Source organism: Nylanderia fulva, unplaced genomic scaffold (genome assembly GCF_048542155.1).
Source record: "Nylanderia fulva isolate GAGA-0341 unplaced genomic scaffold, ASM4854215v1 Scaffold367, whole genome shotgun sequence".
NCBI classification, from domain to species: domain Eukaryota; kingdom Metazoa; phylum Arthropoda; class Insecta; order Hymenoptera; family Formicidae; genus Nylanderia; species Nylanderia fulva.
The window spans coordinates 13,752-38,728 of NW_028190441.1; the positions used below are offsets into that span (position 1 = coordinate 13,752).

The following is a 24,977-nucleotide window of genomic DNA, read 5'->3' on the forward strand; positions in this document are numbered from 1 at the left end:
ATTCTTTCGTCATTATGCCATTTCTATAGCATTCATTAAATATTTGAAGAATTTCTACTTTCATTCTTGTCCCAATCTTCTCTCAATCATCATTTTGTATTCAATATGATCTAATCCAGGCGATGATTTTGTCTTAACTCTCCTCAATGCACTTTCTAATCCCGATATTAGAAAATCCTTATTAAAGTCGTTCTTTTTTATCTATATATTTCGTTATCTAATTCTTCAATCTCTACCCAAGAAGGCGCGATTTCATCAATTTCCTTCCTAACTACCTTTTCTCTGTCTTCTCCTTGCCATTTCTTCCAGTCTACTACATTGAAGCTGTTCTTGATTACTTTCATATTCTTTCATACGTAGCTTAAGTTTTAATTCTTGTTCAATCCGCTAGCAAATTCTTTAGCTAGCAAGTTCCCCTTTTTTTGCCTAATAGTCTTTCTCGCTACAGCTCTTAATCTTTTGTATTCCATAAACTTTTCCATCATTATATCTTTAAAAACTTTTTAAGACTCTTTTCTGTTCTCTTTCGCCTTTTTACATACCTTATTCCACCACTCAACCGGATTCTTTTTATTATTTGATCTTTTCATTTTTCCCTTTTCGCTTCTTTTGTTCCTCATATCTTCTCTAATATTTTGTTCTTTTTTCTTGATTCCTCTTTTGGTCTTCTATAAATTCCTATTAGTGCTACTTCTTCACATTTCTCTACATTTTTTATTCTTATTCCTACACAGTCCATCTCCTCTTTTGCTACATTTATGTTTTTATTTCTATCAAAATTGGAAAGCTCGTATAAATTAAACAAATTAATTAAAACATAAATTGATATTTAGGCCAATTAAACAAGCAATAAATCTTAAGATGTTATTTATTTATTTTAAACTTATAAACATTAAAAAACCGCGATAGTTTTGACTGTACTACAGTCTTTTTCAATACAATAATAACATGGATAATGATCACAATATAAAATCATAAAATTAATATATAAAATAAAGAACAATTAAAAATATGCAAATAAAAGCGGTAGTAGTAGTAGTAGTAGTAATAGTTGTTGTTGTTTATTTGTTTCCCTTGGGGTTACAATTTACAATTCTTTTCTACAATAATCTTATAATACGCAAACATTAATTACAGAAAACACAGAAACTTAATCTAACTTAGCCTAACTTATCCTAAACTTAACCTAAATAATTTCTAGGGGGATGAGCTTCCACACCGGATCGCCCTTACGGCCTTCTCCCCTTAGCTTCCGCTCAACTCCCTAACACATATATACACACCTACGACGCTCGGGATTTCCGTTTCCTCTTGCCTTTTAAATCTTTTTGATTTCTTTTTCTTCCCTCGTCACTTTCATCCTTTCATCCAATCTTTCTCACTCTCTTATATCCTCTCTATTTTCCTCTCTTCTCTTCCTTCTCTCCCTCTCTTCCTCTATCTCCTTCATCCACCATTCCCCCTCCTCTCCTTCTCCTAAATGCTCCTTAACTACCTCCTGTCAACTCCTCTCCCTTTCACTACTTATCCTACATCTTTCCCATATGTGTTCCCACGATTCTTCCTCTCCACCACATATCCTGCATTTTCTCTTCTCTTCCTCCTCCCAATATCTACTTTCTAACACCTCGTTTTCTAGTCTGAACCTCGCTACTCTCCTCCATCTATTCTTCCCCTAATTCTTTCTTAAATATTCTGGCACTCTTTTCCCTCTAACCTCCTTATACCATCTATTATATTCTGACCTTTCTATTTTTTCCTCCTTTCCTTTTTCTGTTTCTCTCAATCCTTCCTTAACAATTCCCCAAACCATCCCTCTTTCTCTCCTCTCCTCTCCTCTCTTTTACTTTCTCTATTCTCCTTCCTTTTTTTCTAAAGTATTCTTCTCTTTCCCTTTCCTATTCTGATCCTACCTTTCCTTCCTTTGCCCTTTAGCAAGTTCCCCTTTTTTTGCCTAATTCTTGTTCAATCCGCTAGCAAATTCTTTAGCTAGCAAGTTCCCCTTTTTTGCCTAATAGTCTTTCTCGCTACAGCTCTTAATCTTTTGTATTCCATAAACTTTTCCATCATTATATCTTTAAAAACTTTTTAAGACTCTTTTCTGTTCTCTTTTGCCTTTTTACATACCTTATTCCACCACTCAACCGGATTCTTTTTATTATTTGATCTTCTCATTTTACCCTTTTCGCTTCTTTTGTTCCTCATATCTTCTCTAATATTTTGTTCTTTTTTCTTGATTCCTCTTTTGGTCTTCTATAAATTCCTATTAGTGCTACTTCTTCACATTTCTCTACATTTTTTATTCTTATTCCTACACAGTCCATCTCCTCTTTTGCTACATTTATGTTTTTATTTCTATCAAAATTGGAAAGCTCGTATAAATTAAACAAATTAATTAAAACATAAATTGATATTTAGGCCAATTAAACAAGCAATAAATCTTAAGATGTTATTTATTTATTTTAAACTTATAAACATTAAAAAACCGCGATAGTTTTGACTGTACTACAGTCTTTTTCAATACAATAATAACATGGATAATGATCACAATATAAAATCATAAAATTAATATATAAAATAAAGAACAATTAAAAATATGCAAATAAAAGCGGTAGTAGTAGTAGTAGTAGTAATAGTTGTTGTTGTTTATTTGTTTCCCTTGGGGTTACAATTTACAATTCTTTTCTACAATAATCTTATAATACGCAAACATTAATTACAGAAAACACAGAAACTTAATCTAACTTAGCCTAACTTATCCTAAACTTAACCTAAATAATTTCTAGGGGGATGAGCTTCCACACCGGATCGCCCTTACGGCCTTCTCCCCTTAGCTTCCGCTTAACTCCCTAACACATATATACACATCTACGACGCTCGGGATTTCCGTTTCCTCTTGCCTTTTAAATCTTTTTGATTTCTTTTTCTTCCCTCGTCACTTTCATTCTTTCATCCAATCTTTCTCACTCTCCTATATCTTCTCTATTTTCCTCTCTTCTCTTCCTTCTCTCCCTCTCTTCCTCTATCTCCTTCATCCACCATTCCCCCTCCTCTCCTTCTCCTAAAATCTCCTTAACTACCTCCTGTCAACTCCTCTCCCTTTCACTACTTATCCTACATCTTTCCCATATGTGTTCCCACGATTCTTCCTCTCCACCACATATCCTGCATTTTCTCTTCCCTTCCTCCTCCCAATATCTACTTTCTAACACCTCGTTTTCTAGTCTGAACCTCGCTACTCTCCTCCATCTATTCTTCCCCTAATTCTTTCTTAAATATTCTGGCACTCTTTTCCCTCTAACCTCCTTATACCATCTATTATATTCTGACCTTTCTATTTTTTCCTCCTTTCCTTTTTCTGTTTCTCCCAATCCTTCCTTAACAATTCCCCAAACCATCCCTCTTTCTCTCCTCTCCTCTCCTTTCTTCTACTTTCTCTATTCTCCTTCCTCTTTTTCTAAAGTATTCTTCTTTTTCCCTTTCCTATTCTGATCCTACCTTTCCTTCCTTTGCCCTTTCTCTCATTTTTTCCCAGCATTTCCTCGCTAATTCGCTTCCTCTTCCTTCCTCCATCCTTTTCTCAAAATTCCACGCTCTCTTCTCAGCTCTTATCCTCAATTTCTCTCTTCTTAGTTTCTCTCTCACCATATATCCTAGTGACCTGCTTTCAATCCCTAATGTCCATCTCATGTACCTTTCCTCCATTCTTTCCATTCCTTCTCTCTCCTTTCACCCCCATATTTCCACCCCGTAGCTCATCACTGTTCACACCAACTTGTCAAACAACCATAATCTTCTCCCCCAATCTTTTCCAAACTTTCTTTTCCCTATTCTCCATACTTGTCCCATAATAGCTGCTGCTCTCCTCATCCTTTCCTTCACCTGCCCTTCTTGTCCTCCATTCCTTTGTAGCCTGTATCCCAGATATGTAAATTTCTTTACTTCCTCTATTTTCTCTCCTTTCCATCTCCACTCCTTTTTCTTCCACTTTCCCCTCTTCCCCCCTTTCTCCTAAACCACATTACCTTCGTCTTCTTCGCGTTCAATTCCAACCTGTTATGATCTAAGTACTCTTCTAACCTTTTGATCATACTCCTCAATTCTTCTTCCTCCTCTATCAACAGCACCATATCATCCGCGTACGCCAATGTATATATCCTTTTCCCACCTATCCTCACTCCTCCTCTTTTCACCTTCCCCATTTTTTCCTCTAAGTCCGCTATCAGGATGTTAAATAGCATTGGGCTCAATGAGCATCCCTGCCTTACCTCTTTCTCTATCCAAAATTTTTCCCCTATTTCCTCCCCTACCTTTATCCTACAGCTTGTCTCCTTCATCACCTTCTTTACCCTTTTTCTTAATCCCTTCCTTATTCCTCTCTCTTTCATTGCCTCCATTAATTTCTCCCTGTTCACTGAATTGAACGCTGCCCTCAGGTCTACGAACATTGCGGTCAGCCTTCCACCTTTTTATTCCAATTGTCTGTTAATCAGATAATTCATAATATAGATGTTGTCCATCGTACCCATTCCTTTCCTAAATCTCATCTGATTTTCCGGCACTATCCCTTTTTCTTTGACCTCCTTCCTCAACCTTTCCGTTAGTATCATTGTATATACTTTATACAATATTGGCATCAAGGTTACTCCCCTGTAATCTTTTACTTCTTTTCCTTCTCCTTTTTTCATTATCGGCACTATCACACCCTCCTTCCATCTCTCCGGCCAGCCTTCTCCTCTCCATATCCTGTTACAAAATTCCAATGTCCATTCTTCCAAGTTCCCTCCTCCGTACTTTCATACCTCATTTGGGATCTCATATATTCCTGTCGCTTTTCCTTCTTTCAACTTCTTTATCGCCTCTAACATTTCTTCTCTACTTATCTCCTCTTCCTCCTCCTCCTTTACCTCCTCTTCTTTGCTTCCCCTGTCCTTTCTCTCCTTTCTTACTCTCCTCTCCTCCATTCCTCTTAGCAGCTTCATAAAATATTTTCTCCACTCCCTCATCTCAATTTCTTCATTTACTCCTTTCCATCTCCTTCTCTCCCTGTTTACTATTTTCCACATTTCTGATTCTCTTTTCACTTCTGCTGCCTTTTTTCCTATTTCTTGTTTTCTTCTTTTTTCTTCCTCTCACATAATCTCTTGTAATCTCCTTTTCTCTTCCTATATTCTTCCCCCTCCCCTCCTTCCCTCCTCCACCTCTTCAGCTCCTTCCTTACCTTCCTTTTCTCTCTTCTACACTCCTTATCTCATCATCCTTTCTTCTCCTTCTTTCCCTTTCCTCCATTCCTCCTCTGTTACTCTCATTGCTTCTTTCAACTTTTCCTCTATTCTCTTTTATTCTCCATCTATCCTTTCTTCTCTTCCTCCTAATTCACCCACTTTTTCTTTAAACCTCCTACGACCTTCCTCATTTCATCCTCCTCTTCTTATCTCTTCTCGATTTTTTCTCCTCTCTCTTCTCTGTTTTCCTTCTATCTCCACCTCCACTGGATGATGATCTGAATCCACTTTATTCCTTACTCTTAACCTTATCACCTTCTATCCGCTCTCCTCATTTCTTAGTACATAATCTATTACCGTGTTCCCTCTTCCTCCTGTAAATGTCCATTCCCTCTCTTCATCTCCCTTTGTGTTCCCGTTCAGTATGCTCCATCCTCTTTCTCCCATAAATTCTATCAATTTTCTTTCTTCTGCGTTGATTACGTTGTCCTTCGACTTTCTATTACTTTCTCTTATTCTCTCCTCTCCTGCAATCTTTTCTCCCCTAACTCTTCCCCCTTCCATTCCCGTCCTCGCATTAAAATCTCCTCCTATTATCGTGTAAACCTCATCCTCTTTCTTCTCTGTTCATTGCTCCATCTATTTACACGTTTCCTCTATTCCTTCTCCTACGTATACTTCTATCACCTTCCATCTTTCTTCCCCCATCTTTACTCTTCTTACCACAAAACCTTCCTTATCCATCTCCATCTTTCTTCCCTTCTCTGCTAACTCCTTTCTTATCCCCATGATCATGCCTTCTATCGCTCTTCCTCTCTTGCTCTTTCTGTATGCTCCTTGAACACCCCATACGTATCCTTTTGGTAAAAATCTTCTCATCTTCTTCCATCCTTTCTCTTCCGTCCATGTTTCTGATAACACTATCACATCCCATTCCTCTAATCCCTTCCAAAAGTTTCTATCCTTGTTCCCTATTCCCGCTACATTTTAGAAAACCATTTTCCATCCTTTTCATCTCCTCTTCTTTTTTCTTTCCTCATCTATCTCTACTTCAGAATATCTTCTTTTATCCTCTCCTCTTTCCCCGCTACCTCATTCCTTACATTTCCCTTCTTATCTTTCAAAACCTTCTTTTCTTCATCCCATCTCCACCACTTTTCTCCTATTCTTATCTTATCATTACTTATCCATATCTTTTTCTCTTTTCTCTTCCTTCCTTGCTATTTCTCTCAGCTTCCTTCTTATTTCCCTTTCCTTCCACGTTAAATCCGTGTCTATCCTTTCTTTTCTGCCTTTTAGTTTCTTTTTCTTCTCCATCACCTTCAATTTTTGCTCTTTCTTCTCCAATTCTACCACCACCATCTCCCTCCCCTTCTCTCTGTCCTCTCCTATTTTTCTTATTTTTATTATCTTCACCTTTGCTTCTATCTCCTCTAGCAATTTCTCCACCTCCTCTCTTCTTTTCCCCTCATTGACTACTAGGCCTTTTATGACGATATTCTTCTTCTTTTCCTCCTTTTCTGCTATCTTCCATTTCCTTTCCATATCCCCTACTCTTTTATGCAATGCTCCCTTTTTTATGTTTTCCCTCTTCCTTCTTTCTTCCTCCCCTCTTTTCTCTATCTTCTTCTACAGTCCCTCTATTCTCCTCTTCATACCTTTCATGTTCTCCTTTATCTCCTTCTTCTCTTCTCTCCATCTCTCCATTTGTTCTTTGCAATCTCTCCTTAACTCTTCCATCTCTCCTCTTATCCTTTCCCCCTGTTTCTTTATCTTCTCCCTCAATTTTCCCATCATCTCCCTCACTTCCTGCCACATATCCTGTAACAGTCTCTTAATCTCTCCCTTTTCCTCTTCCTCTTTACCTCCTTTCTCCGGTGATCTTGTTATTTTATTGTTTTTCTTGAAAATCTCTACGCCCTCTTCCCCATTCTTCTCCTCTAATTCCCTTTTTTTTCTCTTCAGCAACTCCTCTATATTCCCTAGGCTACCACTTCTTTTTTTTCCTTTTTTGCCTAATACTCCTATTCCTTCTGCTCCCTCACCTCCCTTGTTTCCTTCTTTCTTTCCGCTCAGCATATTTTACTCAACTCTTAGATTCTAATTCCTATCCTCTTTTCTCTCTATACTCTTCTTTTCCCGTGTTTTCCTTTTTACCCTCTTATCGCCTTTCTATATTCTCCCTACTTCTTGTTTCTTACTTCCTAAATCTACTAGTAATTCCCTAGCGTCTGCTTTCTTCCTTTCTACTCCCCTCTTTCTCTCTATGTATTCTATGCTCACTATCTGCTATCATCCAATTCTCTATATCTCTCGTTTCTACTTCTTCTCTCTGACTATTCTCTCTCCCTTTCACTTTCTCACTTTTTATCTCTCTTCCTCCTCACACTATCCTCTCCTCTCTCACTGCACTTTATACCCTCTAATCTTCCTCAAATATTCACACTCACACTCCACGTGTCCCACACGTCTGCACCGGAAACGGAAGTTTAAATAAAATCCCTATTCTGATCCAATGTGCGACAAAGAATTGTGACATATAAATAATAAAATAGATATTATAAAGACGGCAATAAAATATGTTAACACTACGCAATTATAATAGTAACAGTTGTCAAGTCGCAATTATAAAACATTTTAATTGTGAAATAAAGAATATAAATAAAACAAATATTGTAAAACTTAACAAAAGCAATTATGAAAAAAGTCAAATACTAGACACCAAGATTAACGCGGTCAAAGATTAATGAAACAATTCGTCGTTTGTAGGCGAAGAATATGTTAGTCAAAATTGCTTATCACGTCAACTATTTTTGATAAAATTTATATGTTTCCAAGCTTTGACGACTGACCAGATAGATAATTATGCTGTGGGAATTTTTTAAATACTAATGCTCTTCATAAAATAAGAAACGAAACAATCAAAAAGATTATAAATTTATTTACAAAATGTCAAAAGAATAAAAAAGTTTGTCCGTATAAGACGAGGAATAAAATCCAATAATATAGAATCATATTGAAAAATTATGATAAAAAATGTGAAATATCTGATATTTACATAAGAAGTATTCTTCATAAATAAATCCAACTTAAAGTCTAATCACCGCTTAACCTATTTTCACTGATTTATCACACTTAACGCTGGTTGTTCCAATTTTTTGATAAATTTTAATCTACTAGATAACACAAGTGCGCGCTTTGCGCATGCCAAACAAACTTCTCCACGAGTGTACATAATTTTAATTCACTGAATTTTAATTATGTTTGTAACTTTAATTCTCGAATTTTTATTATATACATAATTTTAATTCGCCTAATTTCTATTACAAACATAATTTTAATTCGTCGTATTTTTATGTAAATAATTTTAATTTTTTATTTTCCATTATGTGCATAATTTTAATTCTTAAATTTCTATTATGCACATAATTTTAATTCGCCATATTTCTATTATGTAAATAACTGAAATTGTACCTAATAGAAATTCGGCCAATTAAAATTATGTACATAATAGAAATTCGGCGAATTGAAATTATCACATAATAGAAATTCAAGAATACTTATGTATTGTACATACATAGTAGAAATTCGGCAAATCAAAATTTAAAACATAATGGAAATTCAAAAATACTTATTTATTGTACATAGTAGAAATTCGGCAAATCAAAATTTAAAACATGATGGAAATTCAAGAATTAAAATTATGTACATAATAAAAATTCAAGAATAAAATTATGTACATAATAAAAATTCAGCGAATTAAAATTATTTACATAAAAAAAATACGGTAAATTAAAATTATGTAGGGGAAATCGGGGCAAAGTCGTCACCGGAGCGAAGTCGTCATTGTAGTTATCTCGAGATTTATATATTATGTGAACTCGTTGTTAATATTATAAACGCTATTTATGATGTCCACGTGACCAACAGAATTTAGTGAAGTTATATGCCATGTGATTTTGATTACAACAAACGTATTTTTAGTAGTCACAAGTGAAATTTTTTACTCATTAAAAATTTTTAATATTAAAAATTTTTTTCAAATCTGTAGGTAAGTCATTTTAAAGAGTAATATTTGCTGAACAGAAATCCAGTGCAGTTTTTATTTGTTTATTTCTAATATTTTATGAGCGACTAAACTTGAAATCTGTGTCTGGGGTGAAGTCGTCATCAAGTCACCGGGGTGAAGTCGTCATCAAGTCACAACAACGACTTCATCCGGATGACTTTCCGTTGCAAATGTCATTGGTTTTTTCAATTGCAAAAAAAGATACGCACGTATTATCGCAAAACGACTCCTGTTGACAAGAAGCAACTGAAGAAGGCAGTTTTTGGGGTAAAAAAATGAAAAAAAATGATGATTTGGGATAAAATAAAAATTCAAACAGCCGCAAAACAATAATTGAAGTCCTGAGAACTACATTAAACGACTGGCTGAAGAATAATAATAATAATAAAGTAGCACACTTAAAAATTAAATAAATAAATAAATGTTTAAATTTAATAAATGTTAAAATAAATAAATGTTAATAAATGTTAATAAATGTTTAAATTTTTCTATTAAAAAATGATTAATGAAATATATTTTATTGTTTTTTATGATCAAAATTAAGTATTTTCAAAAAAAAATCTTTCCTCAATGGTAAAAGTCGACCAAACTGGCAATCATTTATTGTAGATAATTAGTTAAAATACAACGTTTTGGCTGTCATTGCAGCCCTTTTCAAGTAAATCTATAAAAAGTTACATAAAAATAATTATAATTTTAATATATTTTATCGCAATAACTCGACTTAAATTTACATCTGAATTAGAGAACAATTTTTCTTTGAGTTTTTTAGACACGAAAGTTATACGCATTGGTGGCAGATTAACGACAAATTGGTTCCGTAAACCTACATTTTCAGGTCGATATATAAATTTTCTATCGAGTCATTCAATGAGATATAAACTCAGTGTCAGTAGGAATACTAGGCCGGTTCTAGACCAGGTCCTCTGAGGGGGGTGCGGGGCGGGGGGGTATTCGGGGGCGAGGGGGTATGACGTCACGCGGGCGAGGGGTCTTATCAGCAGATAAACTTATCTTATCAGCTCAGGTTACCTGATAAGGAGCTCATGTTACCTTATATGTTTATAAACAAAAGATAAACATTCCAGCGATATTTATTAAAAGATAAGATAAACATTCCAGCAATATCTATTACAAAAGGGCTGCCGCTGCCGACAATCAGGGGGAGGGGGGGGGGGTTGCGTTTCTTCTCCTCATACGTTATCTGTATATTTCTAAGAAATATAATCAAATTTTAAGAAGGGCCACCGCTTGGCATGCGCCGACAATCAAGGGGGTTGCGTTTCTTCCCCCATACGTTATCTGTATATTTCTAAGAAATATAATTAAATTCTAAGAAGGGCTGCCGCTTGGATCCGAGCGCCGACAATCAGTTCTCTGAAAATCTAAGATAATCAAATTTTAAGAAGGGCCACCGCTTGGCATACGCCGACAATCAAGGGGGTTGATACATGATCTATACGTATATTTCTAAGAAATATCAGCGGGTAAAGTTTCAGGGCGAACGTGTCACCGCTTGCGGCCTGCGACATGTTTTTGCATGGGATTGTATATCACCCTCGCGGTACCTCTCCAATAAGCGGCGGTTCTTTATTGTTTATCTTAGGAAGAAATACCAGCGCCGATAACCAGCGGCTGCAGGAATTTATAAACAAAACAAGCGCCGAAAATTTACGTCATCTAAATTTTTTCTCGTTTGTACGTTGTCGAACAAAGGGATGATCGGGATATATAATGAGGACCCTGATGCTGCCGGGCCATAGTACCACTGGCGAGCGCATGCTTTCCTCAAGAAAAAATAGCTGTGAGACAAAAGTTTAGTGTGCAATTAAAGTAGTTATTTCTGTGCAGTACAAGTGAATTTTTTACAAAAATGGAGAACGCGGTAAAAGATCATTCGAGGTGTTTTGAGAATGTTGAGAGATGGTATAGACATCTCGATGAATGCTATTATGATGAAAAAAAAGATGACCCGTTTCATTTTAAACGTGAAGCTGTGACTTCGGTTGTGCAATTCGTAAGAAATCGCGAACTTGGTGTACAAAAACCGCATACAATAGATGTTGCATATTTCCTGGAAATGCACGAAGACATTTTAAGAGTGACTGGTGGGTTATCCAAATGCACCAGATCGTCTAAACGACACAAACGAGTCGCATGTTATCAGCGTCGCTACAAAAATTGTACAGAATATTTCACTGTGAACAACCCTTATTTTGCCGACATGGATATGCCTTCACCATCGGTGTCATGCAAAACACAATCATCTGATTATGATTCGGACCAAGAAATAGAGGAGACAGATATGAGAGAACCGTCACCACCGCCATCGTCGTCATCGTCATCGTCAGATTACTTGTTGCAACCTATTTATTTGTCTGATTAAATAGGTGTACAATATATGCGAAGAGTATAGCAGTGTTTATGAGATAAGTTTTATCACGCGTGAAAGAGAGGATTGTAGTGAATGTGTCAAGACACATTTTCACGAGGTGTAAACACAAAACAATAATCAACTGCTGCAGCGGCTGCTCTTTTATGACCGATCATCTTTCTTTCTGAGATAAGTTCGATCGCATGTGAAGCACAAAGGGCTGAACGAGATATACTATATTGAGGACCGATGCCACTGCGGGGTCATAGTACGGTGACATTTGCGAGCATAGTAGTGAGCGAGTGAATAGTTTTTTTCAATAAAAATGGAGAACGTAGCGCGTAAGAGCGACGATGAGATGAAGGTGATCACAATTGCTGATGACGAGATTGAGATAATAACAATCTCCGACGACAGCGACAGCGACAGCGATGTGGCAATGTACGACCCCGACTATGACAAGGATGTGAATATCCTATTAGATGATATTGAGGAGATGGAGGTCAATATCGTACCCATCGTCGATGAAAATCAAGAAGAGGATGATGATGATGAAGAAGAAGAAGAGGAGGAAGAAGATTTGCATGACGATGGGTACGATAGCGAAAACGCTGTTCGCGAGGCGTACCACTCGCGTACGTTAGATGTACGGACCATCGCAACCCTCGACAAAGAAACATGGGTATGCGTTGTAACAACATACGTCTCACCAGGAGGGTCAGTGAAAATCTGCATTCCCTGTTTTATGAGAAACAGGGAAAGATTCGCGGCAATCACACTAATACACAGGCACGTGACGATGCGGTACAGAGATGTACCGCATCTTTATTGCATCGATTGTTTGGAAAGAGTGTTCGTACTCTTCCTGGCCAACTTGTGCCCAATCTGTCAAGGCTGTAAGTATATATATATATATATATATATATATATATATGTCAAAATATATATATAAATAGTATAATAATTTATTATATTTCTATGTGCAGATGCTAAGGCACAGTCTGACAGCGATGGTTAACGCGACCCCCTCTCTCGCAGTCGCAGCAGGCCTGCTGGCTCTCTCTCTCTCGCCGCTACCTCGAGCCGCCGGCTCTCTCTCGCCGCTGAATCCAGGCGTGAATCCCAAGCCGCCGTACCTCTCTCGCCTCCGACGGCCTTTTTTTATATATATTTTTATATATTTTTATATATTTTTATATTTCTTGCATAATTTTATATATCATTTATATGTTTATTTTATATAATTTTTATTTCATATATCTTTTTTATATTTGTATCTTTTTATAATTTTATAAATTTTATATTATAATAATTACACGTTCACGCACACGCACGCACACACACACACACACACACAAATGTAAATTTACACATATTTTATAGATTAAAAAAAAATATTATCAAATGAGTGTATTTATTTTTAGATTAAAATGTCCTCCTTACCTCTTGTTCCCTTTTAAATATTAGGAAAATATAAAGAAATTATTAAAAATTATTTTAAAAGCTCTCTTTTTCTCTCTCTCTTCTTCACATCTTCTCTCTCGCATCTTATTTTGCCGTCTCTCTCAAAACTCGTATGTCTCTTTTTCTCTCTCTCGCGTACGTCTCTCGCTGCAGCCCGTCTTCTTTCTCTCTCTCGCGTCTTAATTCACCGTCTCTCTCTCGCCGCAGGCCCGAGCCGAATCTTTCTCGCCGCGAGCCGCCGAATCTCTCTCTCTCGCCGCCACATCCGATTTCTCTCTCACGCGCTGTCTCTTTCTTTTCTAGTGGTTGCTCTCTCGCAAAGTATGTAACGGGTGGCGCGCAAATAAAGTACACCATGATATACATATAAGTATTTATTTGTCTTATATTTAATACATAATTATATATAAAGTTTTATTACATATTAAAAACTAAAGCCACCAGCTCGCAATCGACAAGTTGGTGCATGTCGAAGGCGTTGCTAGCGCGTATCGCATTCGGCAATTCTCTCGCATTCGTTACAGTGGATGCAATATTGGAGAATAGCGTATGTTTGATATCGACCGTTGCGATGAGCCTCGTTAATCGATCGAACATTATTTCGATGCATGAATCAAGCTCGAACATATAACGTAACGTCGATTCGACCATCATCATGCGCACGTCCGCCGATTCGAGACTTATGAGCTTGGTGTCGTTTATCTTGTGAAAACGTACTGTTAGCGGCCCGACACTTATGAAGTTATACACATCGTTGCTGGGAGAGTCATTGTTCAAATAATTTTGAATAGCGTGACGTTGCTCGTAGAGTCCTTTCCACGTTTCGAGAGATAGTATTAGCTGTTTTCCCCGATGATCTCCTATGGCGATCTCCACGTAACTCGGCGGATCCACTCTGATGCCGATTTCGAGGAATTTGAATTCCGTGGTCGTCAATGCGTATCGTCTTCCTAGTATACGAACCGCACGAGACTCCAGCGAAACGCTGTAAAATTAGGAAAAAGAAATTAAAACTAAATTAAGAAAAAAGAAATTATAACTCATAAAAAAATAGAAAAATAGAAAAATATAAAATATATAAAATAAAAAAAGTTATACTTACTCGTCGCATTTCTTCTCGCACGTTTCATCACGTCTCGGCATGTAGTAATTTATGCTGCTGCTTTTTTGGTGCAGAATATTTTTCTCGAGGGTATTAAAAAGTGAACCAGTCAGAACAGTCGACAAAAGACTGATCGTATAAAAGTACTAATAATCGAGTAACGATCATTTTTAAAATATTAGGAGAAGGGGATTCTTAGAAATATATATCTGGAGGGGGAATAAAAAGAAATATTTAAAAGTAGTGGGGATAAAAAATTAAATATTAGGAGAAAGGAATTCTTAGAAATATATATCTGGAGGGGAACAAAGAGAAATATTTAAAATATTAGGAGAAGGGGTAAAACAAATTCTTAGAAATATATATCTGGTGAGGGAGAGAAATAACAAAGAAAATAGTATGTAAACAATATGTTTATTCAAAAAACGGATGATCGTCGGATCCAAGTCTGGATTTTGCGACCGACCACCAATTAAATAATTTAAATACATTTTGTAACGCGCAATTTTTTACATGTTTATTACACCGTAGAGTATATGTGGGATCTAACTTATTTAATGCAGGTACATCTTCATATATGGCATCCAAGGTCTCAATGGTGAAACCGCTGCTCGCATCGTCCATTATTTCGGCCAGCCATTCTCGCTTTTCGAGTCCTTTTACATACACGAGAGAGGACTCTTCATCGTCTTCTTGCTCATTTATGCCAACGATAGCTGCCGTAATCAAGCGCTGAGCCATGCCGTATGGAACATTTCCATCCTCCCATTGTAAGCTGTGATGATTTTGAGTTAGCCACGAGGCCTGACGCCTTTCCGACTTTATAAGCACGCTCTATAGCACAGGGCATGCGAAGAAATAGTGCGACAGGATATATCCTCTTCTCAGGATTGCCGCTTCCTTCACAATAAATCGTTTATTCAGGATAAATCCTTGCAGGTCGACAAACGTTGGTGCAGACATGATCTCTTCGATGTGAGTCAGTCGAGAGGTATTACTTCACTAACATCAGACATCTCACATCATCTTGATTATGTATCCTTCTCCCCCTCTTTCGCACGCGTATTTGTGTAAACATTTTTTAGGTGATTTTGCGCACAACGTTGGTCAACGGGTTGTACTGGATCACACGATCGTGTATAATGAGGCAGTACGCAGTGGTATTATTAGGCACGTTTTCCTTACACTCAAATTCCAATCTTACATCCACCGTTGCGCTCTTGATCGATTCGTTTTGTCGAGAACAATCGATAATCACAAACGGACCGTTTTGTAAAAACCGTGTAATGGTGAGATTGGGCTCGAGGTATTCGTATTCGTAATAGTTCTTGCAGAAACGTGTGTAGGTGTCGTACAGAATTGACCATCTGTTTTTATCAAAATCCAGATTTATGTCGTCGTACGGATAACTTTCCGAGTTCAGAAAGAGTTTCACGTTGGTTAATTTACAGTCGTCGAATTGACTGATATCCTCGACCATGACATTTTTACGCCCTGTCTGCAGAGCAAAAATTACATATCGCGGCTTCTCCAGTTGAGTTGCGGTCTTAATGGCCCACGAATGCTTGGTAGTACGCTGCAATAGCGGAAATTCGTATAGATCCCACGAGCGGAAACCCATGCTGAGGTAACGTCCGCTTTCCAGAGCGCGCAGCATCGACAGCTTCTTAATCTCGCTCAACAATACGTGTGGCATTCGCCATTGTATCTTGAATATGTTGATCACAGGCTCCAGTGCAGAATCTCCATACAGGCAATTATTGTCGTTGCGCGATCATATTAAGATCAACTCATGACGCGCATTAATCACTACTCGTTTGTAGTCATCACAAAATCCCAGCAACATGTAGAGCGGTACGCAGAAATTGAAATGTCCACTCGCAGAAATCGGATCACTCCAGCCAGCGTTACTCATAACCATGCTTCTATCGAATGATATCGTTACATAGTTTTTGAGCAAACTTGTTATTCCTACATTTCTGTTGCGATCAATCTCCACATTATCGAGCTCATAGCAAATTTCGTCAAACATGAATGCGACACAATTATTTCCCAGTGTCACATTGGATCCCTCAATTGGATGGTTTATCTTTAGTTCTCCCTCGATATATAAGAAACTCTCGTACGGCAATGTATACAAGTCCTGTTGTTGTATGGGTATTCTTATCTCATCGCTGTGTCCAAATGTTGTGTTGGCAAACGGGTTGTATGTGTGAGTCTCAATCTTGACGATGCGATCGTCAAAGACTGGCTCTTCCTCGATGTTGAGAATCTCAGTCATTGTTCAGATGGCACGCACCGCAAATCCCAAAGATTGTAAAAACGCAACGTTTGACGAGATGAGTCTCTTCTTCGTGGTTGATTTGATATTAGCGAATGATGTTGCTGCTAGCCTGATTGTGTTCTTCGTGTCTTTTTTCAACACGAGCATCCCGTCGCACGAGGTGTTGCTGTCGCTCGCCGTCGTACGTGCAATCTAACTGTTATCTCTTTGCCTCGAAAATTGAGCAATCGTCCCTTCTGGTCGACAACGCGTAACACTAAATCAGTAATGCTCCGTACGAAGACCGGCAGGTAAATGATCTGCGCCGGCGTTTCCGATATCTTATATCCAGGTGGTACTCTCGGTGAAAATTCATGTACCGTGTGAACGAGTTTACCGTTGCTGTATGCACCCGCGGTCACGTTACACTCTATGCGGATAATGTTCACGTTGATAATATTAATCGGCATGTCCGATTCGTACCATTTTCGCGGTTGCAGTATACGATTCGAAAATCCCAGCAGCGATCCAATGTTGTTGGGCATGCTAAAGTTTATTCTGTATGCACATTTAATCTCGCTTTTCATCGTATTATAATTAGCGCGGAGCACGATTGGGTAATCTTCATCGTCGACACCTTTATCGCTAACAGCATTATGTTTTCGGGAAAGTGCGCGTTTCAAAAATTCATGTATTGCTTGCAGCTCGTACGATCCCTCGGGAATCGTAATTTCCGCGTCGTCTTTGCCGTAGTAAAATTTATTATTTGAGGAATTCACATTCGATATAGTGTGATAAGTTTCAAAGTCTGCCAGACCGAGCTCGTAGTCCGCATCGCTCAAATCTATGGGGGGAAAGTAGGTCGCCGCGAGGACACTACTCTTCCCAGTCAATGTTAGTGTTAGCGACATGTTGACAAAACTGAGTTAAATAACGCAATGTCAGTCTTTAAATTTGCGGCGAGAATTTAACCTCTCGGAGAAACTGCAAGCACAACTGTCCGCAGATACTCTGATCATACGTTTGATAAGAGGTGTAATTGTATTCCAATTTCGGCACATTTAAATATCGCACCAATTCCTCGGGTGGTCGAAGATTGCCAAAACTGTCGAAATAGATTGCGCGATTTCCTCTTTTTGCATACGCCACCCAATGAGTGCCAGGACCGTCTGTACTGTCTAGATTAACGATACCACTCTTATTTTCTCGCGCGCCATTTATCGGTAAATTATTGCGCATAAATACACCTTTAAAGTATGGAATGTGCATACGTTTTGCAAGTTGTAGCAATTGCACATTTGTAGTTACACCTTTCGGCATTTTTAACGTTGTTTTGACGTTTTTTTTTTTCCTCGCCCCTCGTCCATATTTGTAAGGGGCGAGATACAGTCCGCGACCTTTCATGGCGCGATTGTGGCGTAGTATCTCTTGCAACTGACGTTGCGCGGCTTTTCTGTCGTTTACCGCTTTTGCTACGCCAGCCGCTCCGCCAACCAGGGATCCGAGCGCGCCCAGCATTGGTAAAATCGGCAAAAATCCGCCTCGTTTCGCTGCCGAAAGTACCCTCCTCTTCGTCTTCCTCTTTTTCGTTTTCAAGCCCATGCCGAGCTTCGTCTTGGCCTTCATCGCTGTCCAGACAACTGTGGCCGCGGCTCTCTCATCGAGACTCGAGTCTTTCGCGACGATGCGAGTTTTCGCTTTCTCGGCGAGTACCTTATCCGCCGCGTGTCTCTCGGTGAGTTCGCTGCTCCGAGAGTACGCTATATCGTGTTCACGGCACGCCGCGTCCAATGGGTTGACACTTTGATCACCTCTAGCCAATCGCTTTTCCAAACGAGTTCCCGGGCCGCAAAATTGATAGCCGGGAATATGAAGCTCGACCGAAAGTGCGTTTATCGCACGATTTAATAGACCTGTGCCTATTTTTGTTGACATCCGTTGCAATCTCTAGACATTACTGAGCAAAGCGCGAGTCCGCGCAGCTATAAATAGGCGGACGTTGGAGGTCAAATCGGGAGTGAGAAAATGAAATTCGTGCAACAACCTCTGACGATACGAGTGATGAATTACGACGACAGAGTACGCTGCAGCGTGAACACAGGTGTGCGCAAACACGGTACGATGCTACCGACAACTATACGCGCGATTGTTTGCGGCCCCTCAAACTGCTGTAAAACCAACGTGTTGATAAGCCTGCTGGAAAGTCCGCACGGTGTGCGTTTCAAGAACGTGTACGTATACTCTAAATCGCTGCAACAGCCGAAATATCGCTATTTGGAAGATTTATTGACGCCGATTGACAAAATCGGTTACTTTACATTCTCCAATAACAGTGACGTCATTCCACCGAGCGAGGCATATCCAAATTCAATTTTTGTCTTTGATGACGTGGCATGCGACAAGCAAGATACGATAAGAGAGTACTTCTCAATGGGGCGCCACTCGAACATCGACTGCTTCTATCTCTGTCAGACATACGCGAGAATACCGAAACATCTTATACGCGACAACGCAAACCTGCTAATCCTGTTTAAACAGGACGCCACCAATTTGAAGCACGTGTACAACGATCACGTGAATACCGACATGTCGTATGAGGATTTCAGTGAGTTATGTCGTACTTGTTGGCAGCATAAGTATGGATTTCTAGTGATAGACAAAGACAGCTCGCTTTCGAACGGGCGATACAGAAAAGGATTTAACGAGTTCGCGATACCGCAGAGCCATTAGTCGTCGCCAACAATCCTCCCGGTCGAGAGAAACTCTAGAGAGTGCTGCCGACATGGCTGATAATATTTGCGAGCGTGAAAAGGTTGCCATGGAGATTGCGAAAACGGCTGAATCGATCCGCAAGAAACACCGCGCTCTGAAGACCGGAAAGATCGATGATGATATCGCTGTCAAGACTCACTTTAAACCTATTATCGAGCCGCTAAAAGATGGTCGACAACGCGACGATTTTGGTGAAAAACGAGCCTAACACCGACGACGACAACGACGACGGTGTGAAGATTGAGACATGGTATGAGGGGGAGACACAGAAAAAGAGAAAACATAAAACCATCAAGCGATATAAAGAGGAGGAGGAGGAGACATAAAAAAAAAGAAAATATGATATTTCAAAGCCATTGGACGCTTCATTGCCGACAACATCTACACCGAAAAACGCACAACCTGTGATACCCAAAACACTCGTAGACGAAAATGTTTTCGAAACCACGCGTAACCCGCCCGAAATATCCCTTTGACACTGGTTAAGATCGTCGGAAGGTCGACAAATGATGCGAAAGGATTGAGGGCCATTAGGACAAAAGTACATGGACGCTCTCCTCGGTGCTGATGAGAAGAAAGAAATTGATAATGTATACGGAGTCTATTTCGACGAGAATGAAATGCGCATCGGAAACAAGCGACTCGCGATTGACAAAGATGACAATATAATCATAGGCGACACGCGGTACATTAGAACGCCCGGATTGTACGAGTTGATCTTCAAGAAAAAAACTGATTACCAGGAGGATGATTTGCAAAAATACAAACATATATTATTTGCGACAAATGCGCATAAACGCAATTTTGATGTGCAAGGCCGTGTGAAGAGTAGCAAGGGGGACAAGTACAAATATATAATCGCACCGTTGACGCGGGTGGAATCGGACGACCCAAAATCTGGCATGGGAATGCCTCGCGCTATGACGCTAACCAACAATAAGATTGATTACGTGCACTGGGACGACCCCAACGAGCTAGTGGATCGCCTACGATTGCTCAATGCTTTGCACCAAGCTGGCAACAACGCGCATGACAACGAGATCTTGTCGATTATCGAGGAACTGCGGGAAGCGGGCATTATTATAAATTAAACAAGGGTCCCGACAATCTATTCAGTTCATCGTGTGACACTTTACAAAGCATTGAAAAAATGTCTATCAATAAATTTGGATTATTCGAGAGGAGAAATGATGCAACCCCTGGCACAAACGACCAATGGTATAGATTGATTAGAAAATGCGTGTGCAAAAACGCTCTGCATCGCGTCGCTACAGATTATGACGCGAGATCGCGCAAGATTCGCCGTGTAGCGCAACCTGAGGCGGATACCGATGTCGTCAACAAATTGTACCTGGAAGAGTGCTTTAAAACATTGATGATCCAACAGAAAGAGTCAGATGAGAAGCTGGCTGCGTTAGAGAAGGATGTACGAGCGTTGGAAACTGCGATAAAAGAGCTTCTGCGTGCGCCAAACACTACCTCAGACACAGGCATCTAATGAGCGGTTGGCTCAGAAACGTCTATCAAACAGTTGTGAAACTAGAAAGGATTCTCGAGTGGTTGCAAACAGTTGTTGAACAGCTACGAAGGATTATCAGCGTGCTACCAAACAACAATGAGTGGCATCAGTGACTGACCCGGAAGCAGCAGTAAACGACCTGGAAACGGTGGTGAACGCAACCGCTACGATCGAGGTTACGAACATGTCAAGCAGGGCTGCAAACGAGGCTACGAACAAGTCCTTAAAGGTTACATACAAAGCTATCAACAACTCAGTAAGGGTTGCGAACAGGTCAGGGACGGCTGCGAACGGGCCAAGGCGGGCTACGAACGGATCAGAAACGACTTGGGACGAGGCTGTGATCGAGTCAGGAACGATTTTCGAATAGGCCAAGGACGTGAGTGAACGAACGCGAAAGAACCCGAAACAACGAACCCAAAAAAAACCCCAAAGAACGAGAATCTAACCCGAAAGAACGCAAAAGAACGAGGCACGAACCCGAAACAACGAGAATTTAACCCGAAAGAACCCGAAACAACGAGGCACGAACCCGAAACAACGAGAATCTAACCCGAAAGAACCCGAAACAACGAGAATTTAACCCGAAAGAACCCGAAACAACGAGGCACGAACCCGAAAAAACCCGAAAGAACGAGAATCTAACCCAAAAGAACAATGCACGAACCCGAAACAACGAGAATTTAACCCGAAAGAACCCGAAAGAACGAGGCACGAACGCAAAAAAACCCGAAACAATGAGGCACAAACCCGAAACAACGAGGCACGAACCCGAAAAAAACCCGAAAGAACGAGGCACAAACGCAAAAGAACCCGAAAGAACCCGAAAGAACGAGGCACGAACCCGAAAGAACCCGAAAGAACGAGAATGAATAGTGAAAATAACAACGAGCAACATAGTTTGGAGAGACGGCAGTTCGTAAACGAGTTGCACGCGTCAGCGAGAAAAAATTTCCCTCCAAGACATGTCATAGTGCGAGGATACGATGATCTGTGGCAAGCTGACATTGTCGAGATGCGTCCGTACTCCCGTTTCAACAGAGGTTACCACTACATACTCACCATCATCGATGTGTTGAGCAAGTATGCGTGGGCTGTACCACTCAAGAGTAAAGGAGGAAGCGAGACAGCTGACGCAATCGCCAAGATAATTCGGGATAGCAAGAGATGCCCGAAAAACATGCAAATCGATAACGGAAAGGAATTTTACAACTCCGATGTGCAACGACTTATGCGAAGACATGACATTAATCACTATTCTACATATTCGATATTGAAGGCGTCGGTCGTCGAGCGATTCAATCGCACGCTAAAGAACGACATGTGGAAGATGTTTACGCTGAATGGTACTTACAAGTGGTTCGACATGCTGCCACGCCTCGTATCAGATTACAACGGACGCAAGCATCGAACGATTAGTATGCGACCCGCTGACGTTACCCCCGCGATCGCCGAAAGACTCTTGGCTACCGAGTACAATCGTGTAAAAATTGCGGGCCCGGCAAAATTCAAAGTAGGTGATCAGGTACGCGTCAGCAAGTACAAACAACTTTTCGAGAAGGGATACACGCCAAATTGGACAACCGAGATGTTTAAGATTGTTAAAGTGCAGCATACTAATCCCGTAACATATCTACTCGAGGATTATCGCAAGACATCTATCGCTGGAGCGTTTTACGAGCATGAGCTGCATCGTGCAAATTATCCGGATGTGTACCTCGTGGAGAAAATACTGCGCAGGAGGGGTGACGAGGTTTATGTGAAATGGCTGGGATTCGACAGTTTGCACAACTCTTGGATACATAAAAACAATGTTATTTAATGTATTTTATTCAATCATTGTATAACATAATATATATTGTATAACATATATGAAATATATGAAATATATAACAAAATATATAATTCCCATTAATACGTCCTTACAATATAATTTATTTACAATGGTATTCGATAATGTCCCCACGGCAAGGTGTCGGTCGAATCAGATACGACATACCGCTTGTCGTCGTAGGGACTTAGAGCAATTTTCGTCTCGCTGATGGTATACACTTTATGCAATTTTGATCTTATACATGACTGCTGACGCGTCATTTCAATCTCGTCATTAAGACAGCGTGTATAATCGTCGAATGTTATACTACGCGCTACGACGTTACTTTTGACACCTTTTGCCTTTTTAGTGTCCTTTTTACCATCCACCCGCAAAGCATACATTTTTGCTCTAAGCCCGACGAATTCGGTCATTATCGCGCCGTTATTCTCATCTTTCATCAGACCTGGCACTTTTTTATTCGCGAGCGGTATACCGTACACATTATTCGCGGCGTAATCGCTGGTATCGAATCGAGCGATGTCGCGTTTCAAATTTTTATAGACATCCTGACATTTAATTTGATATATTAAACTATCCGTGTCGGTGTACATTACTCTATAATTGTCACGATAGAGCGGTGACATGTATTCGTGGTGAAATTCATAAAGACATACTTTTGATACGTCGAGTATGCACATGCCGACGTAGATTGGTTTGTAGAATTTAACTTCGAGTTTGCGTAATTCTATGGCAACTAATTTTTCCGAAAATATGCTTGTACTATAAAAATTTGGTTTCGCGATTATTGCCTCCGCACCGTACCGTCCGTCCCATTTTGTTAATAATTTTACATCCATATGATTGCGCACATTTTCCATTGTCTTGCCGAATACCGCGTTATTCATCAATTTATATAAATTTTTTTCAAAATCGTTTTTCGCTCGTGTTCTAAACTGTGTGTTAAGTTTGATGTATTTTTGAAGCCACGCTGACTGCGTGAATTGTAGTATGCGATATATTTTTGTTATGCGTAGCCCGTGGCGTGTGCACTGCTGCAGATTACGATAGTGTATTACGTAGCGCTTCTTATCGTAAAGCGTTGCGAGGAGTTTATACTCCCGCTTGCCGGGCGGCTTATCGCGCGTCGGACAAAACGGTAAGTCAATGTGCGCGTCATGAAGATGCCGCGGATACTCTAAATCTACTTCGAGAACATAGCCTACAGGTGAATCGAACGCGATAGATGATATGTCAAAATTCGATATATCGTCGACCCACCGAAAATCGGCATATGGCAATGGTTGACACATTGCCCATCCGTACAAATTATTTACATCGAAATACATGAGGTACGATGAGGGTTTCGATGGGTCGTACGATTGCATGTACTTGTTATTTGCCTGTGCGTATCGACTTGAACATTGACTAAGGCCGCCGCGTATACCTCGTTCGACAAACATTACCATGTCAATGTCTGTTAATAATTCAAATTTTATATTTGTATGTTTTAACATGGCGTCCCATGTATATCCGGGGAGAGTATAATAATACACGGGATCGAGTCCATAACTTTTTATACAACTGTCGCGAAAATTTTCAAATATGTCTGCCAATAACAAGACATCAATTTTTAAATATAAATCGCTATATTCGCCTAGCGTTCGAAGGGAAAATCGGCTCCAGACGGTCTCGGTGTGCGCGTAATCACTCTCGGATACTGTGTCGCCGGTCAGGGAACTGTAAAATGAGTCGCGCGGCGTGTGTCTTGTAATCTGTTCGCGCAGTCTATGTATTCGTATGGAAAGACACCCTTTCGTGTCAATAAATTGAATTTTTCACTAGTTAAATTTTGATATTCCGAATGTAAAATTTTTAGTTTATCTTTATCCAAAAATGACGCTAATTTGTCAAGACTAGCACTGAGAAACTTATACGAATCGATAAAGCGTAATTTGATATAATTTTTTGCATTGTTGTCTTGTGTCAATCTAACAGTTTTCGAGAATGATATATATTTTTCCTTTGTTATCGGCAATAATTCGATTTCCCCTTCGAACGCTGTGGCTATGTCCTCGATAATGAAATGCGTGTCGTAGCCGGACAGATTGTGAAAGACTATAGGAATACAAAATGATTCTTTGTAATTTAAGTTACAATTTGTGTGCCCGGGGCCTCTGTACCGCCCGGTGAGGTGGCAATGATTGCGAACGCGTGTATCGTCTTCGTCAAACGGTTTTTCGCATATATGACAATGTGTTGCGCTGCAAAATTTTGCCCACTTGTCAGGCGTTAAATTTATCATGGGAACATTGGTTGTTAAAATATTTTTTACGCGAATTGCTAAATTTTTAAGCTGTTCGGCAAACCACGCGA

At 39.6% G+C, this 24,977-nt stretch overlaps 1 protein-coding gene across 1 annotated transcript; it reads right to left on the bottom strand.

The window, feature by feature from the left end:
• Positions 1 to 22,726: 22,726 nt before the first annotated feature.
• Positions 22,727 to 23,376, bottom strand: LOC146722119 (uncharacterized). The gene has a single exon (XM_085485405.1). The coding sequence runs from the start codon at positions 23,300 to 23,302 to the stop codon at positions 22,727 to 22,729; it is 576 nt and encodes a 191-aa protein (XP_085341531.1). The 5' UTR covers positions 23,303 to 23,376.
• Between the last annotated feature and the right edge of the window lie 1,601 nt (positions 23,377 to 24,977).